Here is a 17,520-nt window from a genome sequence, read left to right as displayed (position 1 = left end):
TGCATTTTCACGGTTCATAACAAAAGGAATCGCTACCAGTTATTTTAAAAATGCAGATAGAAGAGAAGCAGCCAACACAGGAAGTGAGAGCCCCCTGCCCCAGCCAGGCCTGGGCCCTGCGGTCCGGTCCGCGGCAGGCAAACAGGAACTTTTCCCCCGATCTTTTGGCGATTTTGCTTCTCTTCCTCATCAGTGTCTCCGGAACGCCTCGCCACGGGAACCTGCCTCCTGCTTGGAGTCATCATCTACGCTCCCAGCAGGGTGGCCGTGGGGACAGGAGGTGGGGCCACCTCTCCCCTGGGGCCGGCCTGCCTGGCCCAGGCACATGCCATCCACTGCCTCCTCCTGTCCTCTCCTCAGCCTGCTCCCACTGCCCTGCGGGGCCAACTGCAGCTTCACCTACAACCCCACCCCGGGTTCGGGTGAGGGCACACTGCCCTCCTCTGGTCACTGCCCCCGCTGCTGCCTCCTCACACTGACTGTCGGCCAGGGCCCTGCTCCAGGCCCTAGAGAGGGCACAGCTGGCCAGCTTCCCGGGCCCGGCGCCAGCCCAGGCCTGCCCCGAGGCCGCGCTCCGTGAGGCCTGCGCGGTTTCCCAGACACCTCGGCTGCGCGGCGAGTGTGCACTGCGCCTGTGACACTTGGCTGAGCCCCATCAGCATCGGCTGTGCACTCCTGTCCCGACCAGGCCCCAGCCAAGCTGGGGACCACCCCTGTGGTCCTCTGGCCAGCCGGGGACTCCCCAGGCAGGCCCCCCTCAGTTCTATTTTTAGACTAGAAGCATTTGCCAAGTGTTTATTTATATCACTGCCCGTCCTGGGTTTCTGGGCATCTCATCCAGCCGCACCGGCCTCCCCTCGGCCGCTCGGCCCACCCCAAGCCGCCAGGGCTCCGGACGCCACGGAGCACGGCGGAGGGAGGCCCACAGTGCACCCGGATGGGTCGCCCTGGGGAAACTGAACCGCTCCAGCGGAAGGAAGATGCAGAAACCCACCCAGCACGGCGGCAGCTTCGGGGCGACTGAGTTCAACAGAGAGAAGTGAATTTCTCTAAATCTACACGATGAGAGACCTCTGGGCACCACGGGTGGGGGGCTGAGGAGCCATCAGGACAGTGGCTGACGGTCCCCAAGTGGCCCCAGGCCCTCCATCTCTGAGGCCCAGGGCAGACTCGCCCAGGGGAGAGGCCAGGCCACGCCAGGGTGGACTTGATGAGCCGCCGGAGAGACACCCACACGGCAAACAGTTGTTCACCTGGAGAAACAGATGCGTCGGGCGGGGCTGGCTCCGGTCAAGGCCCGGCCACACACCAGCGGCCGGTCCTCCGCGCCTCGCCACAAGGCCACACACCTGCTCCCGGCGGCCTCTCCCTCCGTGAGAGGACCTGCGGGGGCCCGGATTCTCCGTCCCTGGTCGGGAGAGTGGGGTACGCCCTCAGGAAAACCTTCAGTCCTCAGCCGGTTAATCAGCTCTTTTCTAAATCAAGGGGATGTTGGTTTATAACATTATAGAAACTGACTCCTCTGTACCCTGTAAAGGTGGCAGCAGAGACCGGCAGAGAGCCGGAGCGCCTCCCCCTGGCAGGGCAGGCCCCTGGCCACCCGCGCACTGTCCCCTGCACAGCCCGACTCCCTGGGGCCCATGGCCACACAGCAGGTCCTTGGCCCGCGCCCCAAGCCCCCACTCACCCTGAGCTCCAGCCTTGCCCCCCCCCCCCCCCGCCACTCCAGGTCCAAACAACCCCCTTCACTGAACTCAATAGGTCACAGGGTGAAGAAGAGAACAGAGGCGCTTGCCTTTCCTGCCGGGGTTTCTAATTTTCCGCACCGAACCTACCTTCTGTGAAGCACTAGCAGCGCTGTACAAAACATAAACTCCGCCCCACACTTTTCGGTAACCTGGCTTGACCCCGGGTCCCCTGGGGCACTCCCTCCCCTCTTGCTGTGCTCCCCCCCCCCCCAGCCTTGGGCCCCTCCTGCCTCGTGAACGCTGGAGTCAGGGAAGAGCCCAGTGGGAGGGCTCCCCTGGGAGGGGGTGGCCAGGGCTCTTGAGAGCAGGAGGACTCTGAGAAAGCACTTTCTGTGCTGTCATTTTATCCTCAGGAAATGAATGAAAACAACAGACCCCTCGCTGGTATAATAACGCAGGCTGGAGGCTGTGGCATTTCGTGGACTTGGCAATGGCTTTATTTTTTCCTTTCTGGTCTCTCCCTAACTGCCAGGGAGGCGGTGAAGGTCAGGGAGGAGTGTCCGCCTCGTTCCCACGCCCGCCGGCACGGAGCTGCGCCCCGGCACTCTGCGCCAGCTCAGTGGCTGTCTCGCAGCACAGAAACAGGTGCGTCCTCGGCGACAGGTTTTAAGGAGAAACGAGGTTTTACAGTGTGGTAGCCCAGCAAGCAGTGCGCCCAAGGGACCCCATCTGCTCCCAGTGCCTGCCTTGACCCCTTCCTCCCTGCCCCAGAGGCCACCCTACACTGCTCCACACAGACTGGACCTTTGTCCTCATACCCAACAAGCCCCAGCCTCAACACCGGCCCCCTCGACACCAGCCCCACTTCTGAGCTGGAGGTCTGCAGGGTCCCCTGCCACCTGCCCAGGTCCCTCCCCTGGATCCCTGCAGGGATTGCCCAAAGGGGACCTCCCTCCAAGGAGCTTCCCCAAGCTCAGCTACCGAGTGTCTTCCGTGTCCCAGGCTGCTGGGCCCCTTCCCAAGGGCCCCTGGGGAGCCAGGACTGTCCCACAGCGGGGCAGAGGTGCAGCGGCCACCAGAACCAGAAGGTGCCTTCACCCCAGAAGACCAAGCAGGCAACTCCATCGGGTACAGCAGAACTGACTACAGGGCAGCCAAGGCCCAGGAAGACGGGGGCGGGGCGCAGCAGCCCGCTCCGCGGCTGCTCGGGGGCTGCTCCGCTGCCAGATCCCGCACAGCACCGTCCACCGCGAGGCTGGGCCCTGGGGACGCACCAGGCAGAGGGTCCAGGAATGCGGTAGTGCCAGGGGCCGTGCACGTCCTCCTGGTCTTGTGACAGACGCCTGCCTGTAACTGACACTATCGCCAGCTCGATGTTTATCCAGGCGGTCACGCCGTCCAGCATGTTTGGACGAAACTATTCATGGCCGCATTGTAAGGAACACAGATAGTGCATCATCGACCAGAAGGCCTCGAGGAGCTCACCGAGGACAGTGAGGGAGGTCAGAGGTCACAGCGTGGAACTTCAGGCTGGGACGTGGAGACGGAGCTGGTTTGCCCGCACCCATGCCCGTCTGGATGAGGGCTCATGCGGACAGCCCCAGGCAGGACATGCAAGGCACGTGTGTTGTTCCACTCTTTCATAATGTGAGTCGTTGCACGGTTCAAGCACTTGGCTTCCTCTCAAACCTCCAAAACAGGGATGCATGCCGCAGGCTATTGCCCTTGACCTCCTGGGGCCTGGGCAAGCCAGGGACACCCCTTCCCAGAGGTGAGTCACCTGGATATGGGCTGTCCAGTTCAGTGGTCATGGTCCGGAGGCCTCCCGCCGCCTGAGCATCCCCACGTCGACTCCTGCCATTTGCAGTCTGAGCTTCTTCTGGGGCCCGCGTCCTACCGCTTTCCTGACTCACTGGCCACTTCCCCACCCTCTTCCCGCCGCCCACCCACAGCCTCCTTGAGGCCTGGCACTGGGTCAGAGAGGCTGGTGGTATTCAAACCCAGGCCTCCAGACCCCTAATTCAGGGCCCACCAGCCATCACAAGCACTGAACTAGGAGTCAGCTGACCTGGGTTTGGGTCTCTGAGACTGTGCTGTTTCGCATTCTAAGAAGAAACGAAAACCACACTGGTGGTTGGCTTCCCAGTGGCCTCTGTATCACACCATGTTTACTGACTGCTTACGTGTGCCTGACGTATATCTTCTAGCACCAAATATAGATCATCTTTAAGACCTGCCTATGAGGTATATCTGTTGTAACCTCCACCCTGATATCAGAACCGGTAAAACGAGAATTAGCAGAGCTCTGGGCTCCGCAACCCGGAACTCCGCCATGTGGTCCTGACCACAGGCGGCTGAAGAAGGAAGTTGGCCCCTGCTTTGGCTGCTATTTGACTCTCACTGCGAAGGAGAAGGGAGCCAGACAAGCTCAGCCCCAACCGGACAGTCCGGACTTCGTGGGGCGCTGGGGAAGCGGGTGGGTAGGGAAAGTCGCTGTGCAGGACCGTGCCCAGGAACCAGGCAGCGGGCCCAGTCTCGAGGACTCTCGGGGTGTGGGTGGTGGCTGTGGATTTGGTGCCTAGTGACGCCCTCCTCCCACCGCCCAGCTACCAGCGGTGTCCTGAGCCGAGCACACTCTCTGGCCGCACCGTATCCCGGCTGCCGTTGAGAGACGCGCTGCGATGTAGCCTGTTCCGCCCCGCAGCTCTGGGCCCCGTCCAGGAACCTGCCCTTCTCCCCAGGCTTCCGCAGCTCCCGCAATCCGCAGGCCGGTGCGGGACTCCGAGGACCAGGCCGCGCCCCGCACCCCAGGCCCCCTTCCTTTTTCAGTTTCGCTCCCCGCCGCCCGAAACGCTGGAGCGCTCAGTCCCTGAGACCCCTCGTGTTGGGTCGGGCGGCCAGGAACCCCAGGCCACCGCCCAGCGGGCGCGCAGGCGAGAGAGCGAAGGCTCCCCAAGGGTGAGATTCGCCGCCGGAAGAAAATCGCAACTAGCTCTGTGCGAGCCTGCGGGCCCGGAGCGTGCTCGCTCTCCGCGCCCGTTTTCGCGGCAGCGTCCCATTACACAGGGGAGGACGCTGATGCTCGGCGGCGGAGTGGGGACCAGAACCCAGGTCGAGCGCATTCCACGCCCCGCCCAGCAGACACACTAGAGGTTTCGGGCCTCACAGGCTGCGGCTACGGTGCGGGCTCCCGGGCCGAGCGCCAAAGTCCCGCTCCCGCGCACAGCCGAAGCCTCCCCTACCACAAGTCGGGAGCGGGCGGGCGCACGAAGCACACTCTTTGTCTGCAGCGCCCCTGTACCTCCCCCGCCCGTCTTCGCGCTACGTCCCCCGCGCCCCGCCCTTCCCGGCACGGCCAGCCAATGAGGCGCGGTGGCGGCGCGCAGGCCCCGGGGCGTTGTCCGCGCCTTCTCCGCCCATTGGCTGCGCTCCGCGCCCCGCCCCAGGGCCGCCGGCAGCCCCAAGGATCCAGGCGCACGGCCCGAAGTGAGGGACCACTGGCTGGCGGAGGGCTGCATCGAGCGGTCAGGCGCTGGCAGGGGAGGAACCTGCGCTCGGCGAGGAGTCGTTCGCTCAGTCGCACCCCCCCCCCCCCACCGCCCTGTCTGACCGGGACTCCGCGCCAGCAGGCGGCGGCCAGACCGAGCCCCAGCCCAGCGAACCGGGTGGCTCCCGACGGCGACCAGCCCCGCAAAGGGCCAGAGAAGGAGAAGGACGTGAAGGAAGGACGGCCAGCCCTGCAATGGCGCTCGACTTCCTGGCTGGATGCGCGGGGGGTAAGGAGGCGGCGGAATGCGCGCGGGGCTGGGGATGGGGGGCTCCGGGTCTCGGGCTCCGGAGCCTGGCGTCCGGGATGCGAGGCTGGCTCACCTTCCCGCTGCCCGGTTCAGCGGCTCGCCCTCTCTCTCCCTGGGATTTCGTCGTGTCCCAGGGATCTCGTGGGCGTGAATCGACACCAGGCCCGAGGGCGCCTAGCGCACGGTCCACGAGGCAAGTGTTTTTTTTAGCTCTTCGAGGCACATTGGGAACAGAGGTCTGGGGCCCGGGAGCGGCAACGTGATTTGCCGGAGGCTGGGGACAGTCAGGAGGGTGCCCCGCCGCCCCCTACGCCCTCCTCGCCGGAGGCCCCGGGTGCGGCTCCCTGTTCCCTTCCCCCCATCCCCATCCTACCCTGAGCCCTTGAAGTTCGAGGCTGGCTCCACGCCCCTCAGCCGTCCAGGCGGAGCTGGAGCCGCGGACTGCCTGCTATCGGGCTAGCCTGGTGCGGGGGTGGGGGGGGGGGCGGGGCGGCACCGTGAGGCCTCGCCGGACCCCAGCCACTCTTCGGCCTGCCAGCCGCTACTTACGCCTATTAGTGAGCTGCTGGGGGTCGACTCTACGCGAGTGTGCGAGAGGGCCCGACACGCCCCTCGGGCTCACGGGGACACCTTCACGGAAGCCGATCCAAGTCTGTGTCCCCGGAGTCAGTGCGCAGCCCTGGTTCTGCTGTGGACCCACCATGGGCTGGTTGGGGCACCTGCCTGTTTGGCCTTTCGTTTCTCAGCTTTAACTTGGAGCGTTAATTTATGCAACAGGTATTCATGGGGAGCCAGGTTTCAAGACCAGGAATGTGGCGATGAGTTGACAGCCATGGCAGGCCCTGCCTTCTGGGCAGGGAGGTGGCTGGTTGGGTGTCCTGGCCTGTCCAGCTCTGACCTCCAAAGCTTTTCTCCTCCAGCACCCGCAGGCGGTGGCCGCCCTGGCCGGAGGGCAGTGCCCACTCTCAGGACATTAAGCTCTGGGAGAAAAGAGGCTGGTGAAGGGAGCGTGCTGGGGCCTGATGTGTGGGAAGGGATTTAAAACCTTATCAGACTGTTCCCCAATCCGGCCTCAGGAAACTGAGGGCTGGAGCCTGAAAAGGGGGTCAAACCCCCAGAGTTTTTGGCAAAGGGGCAGAGAATTTCCCCCGAGCCCGGGCACCAGAGGATACCGGAAGCGGGGCCGGAGCATCCAGCTGGCAGCTGGCTCCCACACTGCTCACCTTTCCTTTGCCTTGGTGTCAGCCACCTCTGCTGGCCCCTCCTGGGCCCCAGCTCTCCTCTCCCCACCCTCGATGCGGGGGTGCTCCGGAGGGTGGGGGCTGTCCAGGGGCCAGCGTTCCTTCCCAGCTTCTTGGGGAATGCGGATTCTCTCCCCAGAGGCAAGGATTCCTTCTGTTTTCCTGCAGGCGTCCCCGGGAGCTTGGGGTTTGGGGTGTGGCCCCTCCCCTGTATAATGGGCCACATCCTGGGGCCCCGCCTGCTTAGGGACCGGCCCCAGACGCACACGTGCAGTCGCTATGGGCTGTTGCTCGGGCAGGGCCCCTTCCCGGACAGCCTTTCCGCCCGTCCTCACTAGGCGTGCCTGGGACAGATCCCACCCAAGCCCCGGAATCCAGCACCCTCCGGAGCGGCAGGGGCTTCCCCAGCCTCGCCTCTGTCCTGCTGGGGTTCACACGCAAGCACAGGGTGGGTGGTGCCCAACTTCCCAGCTGCGTGAGCTGAGGCCCGAGCCTCCCAGGCGAATGAGGATGGAAGTGGCTACCAGAAAGGGGGCCGAGGGTCAGAAGTCCCCTGGGACACTCTCCCGGCCTTATCTGACCCGGGAGAAACCTGGGCCCTGGGAAGTGGAGGGACCGGCACAAAACCATGTTGTGTGCTCCTCCGACAGAGCGGGGCAGGGCTGTCCTCTCCCCTGGAGCCCAAGGCACAGGGACCTGACTGTGTCCCAGGCCCACCTTCAGCCCCCTGCGAGGGGGCCTCGCCCCCACAGGGAGGCTGTCCAGGAACCATGTGCAAATGACGCCCCCACCTTGGGGCCTAGCCCCGGAACCCCGTGTGGCCTCCATGTTGGGAGGGTTTGGGCTCCTCGGTGTCGGGAGGCTTCGGGCTGATCACGGCAGTGCTTCTCCTCGGGGGCCTGGGGCCCTCCAGATTCACTCTCCGAGTGGGGGGGGAGGGTGGCACATCACCCCGATAGTGTGAGAGCAGGTCAGCTGTGCAGCTCGCCCGCAGAGAGGCAGGGCAGGACCTTGCCGGCCGGCGGCCTGGAGGCCTCCCTGGGGGCGTGGGCAGGAGGAGGTGCAGAGAGAAAGAAGCTCAGTGTGGGCGGGGGGACCCGTGGTACCTCTCATGCCACCTCTGCGGCCAGGTGCCTCCAGGACGGTGGTCCCCGTCCTGTCCTGGAAGGTCGTGGGATGGCAGGTGCCCCGGAGTATCAGCTGATGCAGGGCAGTGGGCACTGGCTTTGGAGTTGGGGGATGGGGTCCGTGCCAGCCGCTACAACTGTGGCCTCAGGATCCTCTCGGGGCGATGGCGTGGAGGGGCCTCCTGGCTCTCAGGTGACCCTGAGGTTAAAAGAAGGCGGCTTTTGGGGCCTGGAGGCTGGGGAGGCAGGCCCCACGGCCCACTCCAGACGGGAAGATGCAAATTCCTGCCCTCGAGTCTTTGCTGGGGGCCCCCGACCCAGGCTGCTGGGTGAGGGTCTGCCCCTCCCAACCCAGAGGCTGGACAAGTCTGGGGCCGGAGGCAGGACCCTCCAGCACAAGAGGGAACCTCCGTCAAGTCCAGCGTGTGCTTCCCTGGGGGTCCCCACAGCTGGGGGCCTGGCTGCAAGGGGCTTGGTGGGCTGGGGGGGGGGCCCAGCTGGGGAGCAGGGAGGCTGATGGGTGTACCTCAGGCAAGGGCGAGGGTTCCAGAGCCCCCACATCCAATGGTAGCCCCAAAAGGGAGGTTCTAGAACTAGGGCTTTCAGATTCAAAACGTGAAGGGAACACAAAGGTCGATCTCAAACTCCGGGAACGTGTGTCTCGGGACCAGAAACACTGATGTGGCGTCTCGAGGGAAGGACGGGCCTCCCGTGCACCGCGGGTGTGGGGGTTCTGGAAGGAGGGCCAGCCTGGGGGTGGTGGCCCCGACGACTAAGTAACAGTGGAAACTTTCCCTGAGCAGGAGAGGGGGAGGCCACAGAGCGCCAGGGCCAGTGCGGTGCCAGGCACTGTGGCTCCTCCCGTGACATTCCTGAGATCTCAGAGGCTTCCTGTCCGAACAAATCACTTATTGACCCAGGAGAAGCGTACCCGCTGAGGGCGGGCTTCCCATCGGCAGCCCCGGAGGCGGGAAGGTGCCTGGGAGGTCACGGCCCTGCCTGGCCCTGCCCGGCCCGGCCCAGAACACCTCAGGCACAGAGCTGTCCTCTGCCGGCTTCAATGGGACAGCCCCATGCAGCAGACCCGAGTTCCGAGGGCGTTTCCCCAGGTGTCACGGGGCTCGAATCCCGGCTCCCCCATTTCCAGCTCTGTGGCATGGACATGTTACTTCCCTGTGCCCCAGATTCTTCATCCACCCGATGGGCTACAAGCCCTTTCTGGGCAGGTGTCCACCTGGGGAGGCGACACAGGCAGGAAACGGAGCGCGGGGGCAGCAGACGGAAACACCACGTGGTCACTGTTCTCATTACCCACGAGCACTCGCGGCAGTAGGCGGACTCGCCTCTAGGGAGGAGGGTGTGGCAGTCACTCACCCTCTCTGAGCCTCAGTTTCTCCTCCCTGAAGTCGGGTAGCAGGCTGCCTGGTCTCGGGGATGCCTGCGAGGAGGCGCCCAGCACGGGGATGTTGAGAAGTGTTTGTGAGCCGCTGTCCTTCAGGGGGGCTGCACTTCGGCCAGGCCTGGCGGGACACACAGCCAAGCATGACTACAGGGTCACGAGCGGCCCCGGGCACCAGGCAGCTCCTCCGTGGGGTGGGGGGAGCGGTCGCCCGGCACCTGCCACGTACCTGGTCCTGGACGGGTGTTCCCGGGGATCTGCTGGGGCGGGGGGTCGATGCTCACACCTGGGCCGGCCAGGTGAGGCTCAGACACCGCCGAGTCCTCTGGGAGCCTGGGCAGCTGGTAAGTGACAGAGAGAAAATGCAGTTCTGGGTGAGGGTCTGGCCCCGAGTCCAAGATTTCCGGAGTGCCCTGCCCGGGCCTGGAGGCGTCGGGAGCAACGGGCCCATCTTAGCAACAGCTCGCCGTTGTCAGCTGCATGAGCAACAGCGTGAGAGAGAGACAGCACCTTCGAGTCGCACAGATCCTGGTGTGACCCTGGGGATGTCACCCTCACGTGCTCCCCACCCCCCACCCCCACTCTAAGGACCAAGGGGCTCCCGGGGGCGGAGCCAGGCGCACCACCGGGAACCGGCTCCAGCTCAGCCTGGCAGCCCTGCGCCGTCCTGCCGGGCACTCCGCCCGACGCGGCAGGTTTCTGGGGCATCGGGGTCACCAGTCCTCCTCTCTCCCTCCAGGTGTGGCAGGCGTGCTGGTGGGACACCCCTTTGACACGGTCAAGGTGAGTCTCTTGTCCTGGTCTGTCTCGGACCCCGGGGAGGGGCAGGCGTGACGCAGAAGGCTGCAGGGTCTGGGTGGCCGGGCGCTCCCTGCCGGAATCCACCTCAGGGACACCTTCAAGGCCTTCCCACAGGTTCTGGAATAAAGCAGGATCCGGGTCCTCTGGCGCTCAGGCGGGCCGCTTACCCTCTGAGCCAAGTGGCCCTTCCACCAGGGTCTGTCCCCACACTGCCCAGCGGCGGCTGAAGGTCGGGTCCAGCTAAGGCCAGGGGACCGGTTCACCCTCGCCCAGAGCGGGGACCCCCTCCCCCCACAGTGTTCTTGCAGAACTCCTCCTGACAGCTTCTTAAAGCAAAGCAAAGCTGAACAGGAACATACACAAATGCAGAAAAATCCAGCGTGTCAGCGTGTGCCATGAACGTGACCTGCACCGAGCAGGGGCGGCCACAGCCCAGACACCGAGTGACCCCTTCCTGAGGGCGGGTGCTCACCTGTGGAGTGGCTGCGGGTGGGGTGGACGCTTGTTCCCTCTTCCGAAAGCCCCGTACCCCCAGGAACGGGCCAGTTCCTGGTTCTCAGACGCTCGGAACAGAAACCAAGGAGACCCGCCGGGAAGTCCCCGCTAAGATCTTCCCTGTTTGGGGGTTTTCTGTCCTCAAAGCAGCCCAGCCCTGGCCCTACCTGCCTGCTCACGAGACGGGGGGGGCAGTGGCAGGTGGAGGAGGGCCAGGGTGGCCATAGCAACCAGCAGGGCAGGGAGCCAGACCTTTGTCCAGTGTGAGCGCTGACCTTGGCCCCCCTCCCACCGCGCGTGGGCCGAGTGCAGGCAAGCGCGGCGGCCCTGGCTGGGGCCGAGGTGGACTTCGTGTCTCCTCTTGTCTGGAACCCCGGTGCTCCTTGGCCAGGAACAGGCCTGGGAGCTTCATGCTGGTTTCCTCCAGCGGAAGAGGCATCAGGGCCTGGCCTTGTGCGTTGGCTCTGACCCGGACAAGGCCGGGCCCTGGTCCCCGGGCCCGGGGCAGGGGCCGCGCTGCCAGCTGACTGGCTCAGTGCCTCGGTCCTATCACTTGTGGTCCCGGCCCAAATGGTCTCCGCCGCATGGTGAGGGCTGGCCGGTGCTCCCGGTGTAACTTACCCGGGGTGACCTGCCAGTTCCGAGGGGCCCGGGTTTCCTTCCATCCCACTGCAGGTGGATTTGGGGAGGAGGCCGGAGGGCCAGGCTCTCTGGCTATGCAGGGGCCCGAGTCCCCCCCGGGCCGCCGAGGGTAAGGCTCTGGTGCTGCCTGTCTGCCCGGCCGCCCGCGCTCTGCCAGCTGCGTCCCGTGAGGCCCGCCCACTGCCCAGCGGGGCCGCGTGCCGCCGGGTTTATACCTCCTGGTCACGTGCTGGGAAGGCCGCCGGGAGCTGCGGCCGGCCCGGAAGTGGCTGGGACTCTCCCCCAGCCCCGCTTTGCGGGGGCGTCTCTGAGCTGTGCCCCAGCCTGGGCCTGGCCCGGCCCCCATCTGTCCCCACCGAGCCAGGAGCACCCACCCACCTGGTGCCTGGGCCTCTCGGAGCTCCCGAGCCGGGACAGCCATCCCTTGTGGCACTCGGGGTGTAGGGGCTTCTGCACCCACTGGGAGGCTGCCCTCGGAACCCCTCTCACCTGGCACCTGGGAAGAGGAAATCCATTCTCGACCTCTTGTTTTGTGACTGGCCCACCAGCGTCCCACCTGGACGGGCTGTCTCTGGTGGTGAGGGGGGGGCCCGCCCCCAGGGCCACCAGCGCTGTCCCCCAGCTGCTGTGACTGCCTTTGGGTCCCGTGCCTTGTGCTGGGTGAGGGCACGCTCACTTGGTTCCGGCTAAGGCTCTGATGGCTTTGTTTTTCCTACTGGCTCTTCCCACTGTGAACGTTCGTTCAGCACTGTCCTCACCGGAAAACCGGGGCAGCGGAAGAGTGCACGGCGTGCGGCAGATGGGCCCGTGCTCACCTGGAGGGCTGTGCCTTCAGAGCCCCCCCGCCCCCCGCCAGCGTGGGCCCCGTGAGCCCGGGCAGCTGGTGTTTGTTTGTTTTTTAAAGATTATTTATTTATTAGAGAGGGAAGGGAGGGAGAAAGAGAGAGAGAGAGAGAGAAACATCAGTGTGCGGTTGCTGGGGGCCGTGGCCTGCAACCCAGGCATGTGCCCTGACTGGGAATCGAACCTGCGATGCTTTGGTTCACAGCCTGCGCTCAACCCACTGAGCTACACCAGCCAGGCGGCAGCTGGTGTTTTAAATGCCACACAGGCATTTTTTGGTTAGCTTTCTGTTACAGAAGTAATACAAGTTGTAAAAAATTGTAACCATTACAGGGGCATATAAGTTAAAAAAAACCCCACAGTCCTTCAGACAGCCTTTCCCTCCATTAATGATTTCTACTGGAAAACGGAAATGCACACAGGCCCACATGTGTTCCTGCTCTTGCAAAAGTGGGGTTCGGGCCCTAGCCCCGCCGCCGAAGTGGAGGTTGGGAAATGGGCGTTCAGCGTGCAGGGAGGCGCACAGGTGCCAGGTGCCCAAATCGAGGGGCTGCCCGGAAGCCCCTCCCCTCGTCCACCTCACTCCCGGGCCAGAGTCCATTCTGTTACAATTCGGTTTCCCTCCGTGGGGCCTAGAACTGCAGCCAGTGTCTTCGGCCGCAGGACCTTCCCAGGAAGGCAGTCTGCTGTCCTCGCTCAGGTGAGGACGTGACCCTGATCAGTCCCAGCCCGCATTCACCAGGGAGTGGCTCTCCCAGGGCAGGGAGGGGCTGGGAGGTGGGCGCTGGCCCTGGGGCTGCGCTCACGTGGGATGTTGAAACTCGGTTGCCTAACCATGCGGGAGGTGCCCCACCCCTGACAGAAACAGAAGTCCGTGGTAGGTGAGCGGAAGCCCCAGCCCCCCCAGGTGAACCGCACGCATCTCCTCTCCTCCTTGAACCAGACCCCGGGCCTGGACCCCCGCCCCGTCCCCCAGAGTCCCCTCCAGGCCCTGGGCTGGGGGCCTGGGCAGTGCTGGTCGAGGAAAACCATCCCCCTCTGGATCAGGGGCTCTGCGTGTGGGGGTCTCCAAGCCCTGGGGGGGCAGCTAGGAGGCTCCTGGGCTCGTGCGCAAGTGGCCACTTTCCCAGGGGTGGGGCCATCGATCCTCCCTGGGCCACATTTCCCCTCAGACCCAGCCCCTCGGGCAACAGGGGCTCGCCCCGGGCCCAGAGGTCAGAAACAGAGGGGAGAGGGGCCTCTGTGGTGTCTCGTGGGGCCCGAGCTGGCCAGGGCCTGGGCCTGGGCACGGGTGAGACTGCCCCATCGGCTCAGACTCCCTGGCCAGGGAGCTCAGTCCATCTGAGCACTGCCCCGGTGCACCAAGGCTGCGGGTTCGGTCCCCGGTCAGGGCGCACCCAAGCAGCAGCCAGCGAGGGAATGACTAAGGGGGACAGCAAGTCGGTGCGTTTCTCTCTCTCCTCTCTCCTCCCCTCTCGCGCTATAAAAACCAGTACATTGAGAAGAAAAAAGATGCTGCCAGTGTGAAAAAACGGGAGCCGAGGAGGGGATAGCTCTGCTTCACGCCGCCTCGGCTCACGCGGCCCCTCCACGGTGGGGAGCCCCCGCGGCCTTGGCAGCCCCCAAGAACGCAGCCCCCGAACCCGGGCCGCCCCCCCCCCCCCCCGGGGCCGGGGATTAGCGTGCCCGAGACCCCTGTCCCGCCGCCTGGCATGGGCCGACCATCACGCCGTGGTCCGGGTCACAGTGAGGATGTCTGAGTGGGGGCGGGGAGAATGTGGCTTCGCCCAGCTCCCCGTCCCAGGCCTGTGACACAGATTCCAAGTTCAGGAGAGGTTCCCCCTGCTCCGCCCTGGGGCTCGCCTAGCCAATCCAGAGATGCGCTGTCAGGCAACAGAGACAACTTGCACACCGTGGGGCCCCTGGGCCTCGTCCCCAGGCCCCAGCATTCCTGACGTGGTCCCCAAGGAGGCTGTCGGCTGCTTTCCTGTGACTTCACTAGCTGCCGGCCAGCCCCTGATGAGCAGAGATGAGGGCGGGGTGTCAGGTCAGGAGCCCCGTGGCATCGGCCACAGTTTGCCACCGAGACAGTGGGGGGGGGTCCCCAGAGATGCTCGTGCACCGGTCGGCACACGGCACAGCCAGTGCAGCGGGGGACCAGGACTGTCCCACAGCGGGGCAGAGGTGCAGCGGCCACCAGAACCAGAAGGTGCCTTCACCCCAGAAGACCAAGCAGGCGACTCCATCGGGTACAGCAGGACTGACTGCAGGGCAGCCGACGCCCGGGAAGACGGGGGCAGGGCGCAGCAGCCCGCTCCGCGGCTGCTCGGGGGCTGCTCCGCCGCCAGATCCCTCACAGCACCGTCCACCACGCGGCTGGGCCCTGGGGACGCACCAGGCAGAGGGTCCAGGAATGCGGTAGTGCCAGGGGCCGTGCACGTCCTCCTGGTCTTGTGACAGACGCCTGCCTGTAACTGACACTATCGCCAGCTCGATGTTTATCCAGGCGGTCACGCCGTCCAGCAGGTTTGGACGAAACTATTCATGGCCGCATTGTAAGGAACACAGATAGTGCATCATCGACCAGAAGGCCTCGAGGAGCTCACTGAGGACAGTGAGGGAGGTCAGAGGTCACAGCGTGGAACTTTAGGCTGGGATGTGGAGATGGAGCTGGTTTGTCCGCATCCATGCCTGTCTGGACACTTAGCAGCTGCTTGTCTGGGGTCTCGGGTGGCCCTGCCCCCTCTGGCGTCATCCAGTGGCTGTTGGCTCAGCCATACCCCTCTCTGAAGAGGCAGGGGTCCCTGGCTCGGCCCACCTTGGGATTCCAAAAGCCACAGGAGGCCAGCTACCTGGCCCCCTGCCCTGGGGTGCTGCGGGACCTGGGGGCTCCGGGTCCCGCCGGCTGACCGTTCCCTGGGCCCTCCCCTTCAGGTGCGGCTTCAGGTGCAGAGCCTGGAGAAGCCACAGTACCGAGGGACCATCCACTGCTTCCAGTCCATCATCAAGCAGGAGAGCGTGAGTGGTGGGGGCCCAGGCAGGGCGGGGGGAGGCGGTGGGCAGGGGCGGCGGCCAGCTCCTAGGAGGCTGCCGGCCCGGACCCCAGGCTGGGACAGAAGAGTCGGGCCTGCTGGGGAAATCAGGCATTTGGAAATGGTTCTACTCAAATTCTGTCTGGCCCTCCTGAACACCTGGGGTGGTGGGCTGGGGCTGCGGCCCCCTGCAGCCAGACTCCCCGGGGAAGTAGGGGGAGTGGGCGGGGCGACCCAAGCCCCGCCCCCCGAGCAGGAGGCGCGCGCCTGACTCCTCCCTGCGCCCCTGCAGGTGCTGGGCCTGTACAAGGGCATGGGCTCCCCGCTCATGGGGCTCACCTTCATCAACGCGCTGGTGTTCGGCGTGCAGGGCAACACCCTGCGGGCCCTGGGCAGCGACTCGCCGCTGAACCAGTTCCTGGCGGGCGCGGCGGCGGGGACCATCCAGTGCGTCATCTGCTGCCCCATGGAGCTGGCCAAGACGCGGCTGCAGCTGCAGGACGCGGGCGCGGCCCGCACCTACCGCGGCTCCCTGGACTGCCTGGCGCAGATCTACCAGAAGGAGGGCCTGCGCGGCGTCAACCGCGGCATGGTGTCCACGCTGCTGCGCGAGACGCCCAGCTTCGGCGTCTACTTCCTCACCTACGACGTGGTGACGCGCGCCCTGGGCTGCGAGCCGGGCGACCGCCTGCTGGTGCCCAAGCTGCTGCTGGCGGGCGGCACCTCCGGCATCATGTCCTGGCTCTCCACCTACCCCATGGACGTGGTCAAGTCGCGGCTGCAGGCCGACGGGCTGCGGGGCGCCGCGCGCTACGAGGGCATCCTCGACTGCGTGCGCCAGAGCTACCGGGCTGAGGGCTGGCGCGTCTTCACACGTGGGCTGGCCTCCACGCTGCTGCGCGCCTTCCCCGTCAACGCCGCCACCTTCGCCACCGTCACTGTGGTGCTCACCTACGCGCGGGGCGAGGAGGCGGAGCCCGAGGGCGAGGCTGTGCCTGCTGCCTCCTCGGGGTCCACGCTGGCCCAGCCCTCCAGCCTGTGACGCCTGACCCCCACGGCGTGGGGAGTGACCCCCGGGGCCCCTTGGCAGTGCCCAACACAGACATAAACTGGGCCCTCTCCCGCCCGCCGCCCTGCCCAGCCGCTCAGGCCCCTCGGCCGGGCCACCTCAGCTGCGACCTCGATGGGTTCATTGTTCTCAGCTGCGCAGGGGGGCCTCCCATTGCTCTCAGCTGCGCAGGGGCGTCCTCACACCGCCCTGTGCAATCAGGAAGCTCAGAGCTGAAGCCTGCGTAGTGCCTGCACTTCTGCTCTAGGGGCCGACAGCCTCGCCAGCCCCCAGCCCTGGGCTGCCACCTGCCCACCACCACCACCACCACCACCACCACCACGGGCTCTCTGAGACCCACGGAGGGGAGGCCCAGCGACTCACCCTGAACACCCCCCCGCTCCAGCAGAGCTCCAGGGCACTCCGTGGCCACCTGCCTAGTCTCTGCGATGGGGACAGAGTCCTCCGCCACGGCACCCCAGCTTCTCGGTACAGCAGTGCTGGGAATACTCACCCCTGTCCCTGCCACTCGCGTGGAGGGTGACCTGGGGTCCCACCAAGAAGCCGTGGGTTTGCCGGAGGCCCCGTGTCCTCCTGGGGGCGGGGGTTGGGAGAAGGAAAGGCCAGCGAGAGGAGATCTCAACAACCTAATACAGCCTCGGCCAAGGAAGCCTTCCCCCCTGAGCCTCAGGCCGCCCATCTGTAAGATGGGGGCACGGTCAGCTGGTTCTTGGACCTCTAGCCCCCTACCCCTGGCCAGGGCTCCCCCCCAAGGTGTGCAGAGAGGTCCGCGGGGCGATAGGGCCCCCCCTCCCTAGCCAGTGGTGTCTTTCCCAGGCGAGCTCCCCAGTGCCCGGGGTCCTGCGGGGCGGCGAAGGGCCTGTCAGAGGGCCCGGATGCGGCCAGCCTGGGCGGAGGGGGCCCCTCTGCCCCAGCGTGGGGCTCGGGGTCTTGGCGATGTGACAGGCCCTCCCCAGGGGGCCGCTGTGGCCGGGGGAGGCAGCACTCCCACCCCGGACCCCGGGTGTCGTTGTACAGAACCCTCGAGGGAATAAACAGTCTGTTTTTTAAGAGAGTCCGGCTTCATCTGTGCATCGCAGAGGGGGCTTCGTCGCACACGGCTCCCTGGAGCCAGAGGGGCTGGCTCGGCGGCCTGTGTGTCCACGGGCCCTGACGGCGGCCCTAGCTGTGTGACCTGGGGCAGGCCGGGTCTCCTCATCTGCACCGTGGGGCTGACGGAGTGTGTGGGGCAGAGAGGCGCTGGGTGAGGCCTTGGCGCCAGGTCCCCCCAGCGACGGGAGGCCTGGTCCCTGCCTGGCCTCGTGCCGGCAGGGCAGGCAGCGCGTGCCGTGAGCGCCCTGGGAGGCCCCTGCTGCGGCGAGGACAGCGAGAGGGGCGCCGGCCGAG

The 17,520-nt window shown here is 65.8% G+C and overlaps 1 protein-coding gene across 2 annotated transcripts; it reads left to right on the top strand.

Moving 5' to 3' along the window:
• Window positions 1-5,133: 5,133 nt before the first annotated feature.
• Window positions 5,134-16,281, top strand: SLC25A29 (solute carrier family 25 member 29). Of its 2 annotated transcripts, XM_028506984.2 has the most exons (4): window positions 5,152-5,464; window positions 9,992-10,035; window positions 14,968-15,051; window positions 15,358-16,281. In XM_028506984.2, exons 1-4 carry the CDS (start codon window positions 5,431-5,433, stop codon window positions 16,105-16,107), a joined length of 912 nt encoding a protein of 303 aa, XP_028362785.1. In that variant the 5' UTR covers window positions 5,152-5,430; the 3' UTR covers window positions 16,108-16,281. The 2 variants fall into 2 exon arrangements, with proteins under 2 accessions (XP_035869876.1, XP_028362785.1); XM_036013983.1 differs by lacking the exon at window positions 9,992-10,035 and having other exon boundaries at window positions 5,134-5,464.
• Window positions 16,282-17,520: the final 1,239 nt, after the last annotated feature.

Source organism: Phyllostomus discolor, chromosome 1, assembly GCF_004126475.2.
Source record: "Phyllostomus discolor isolate MPI-MPIP mPhyDis1 chromosome 1, mPhyDis1.pri.v3, whole genome shotgun sequence".
Taxonomy (NCBI): domain Eukaryota; kingdom Metazoa; phylum Chordata; class Mammalia; order Chiroptera; family Phyllostomidae; genus Phyllostomus; species Phyllostomus discolor.
The sequence above is the reverse complement of the archived record's forward strand: the minus strand, read 5'-3'. Positions and strand labels throughout refer to the sequence as shown.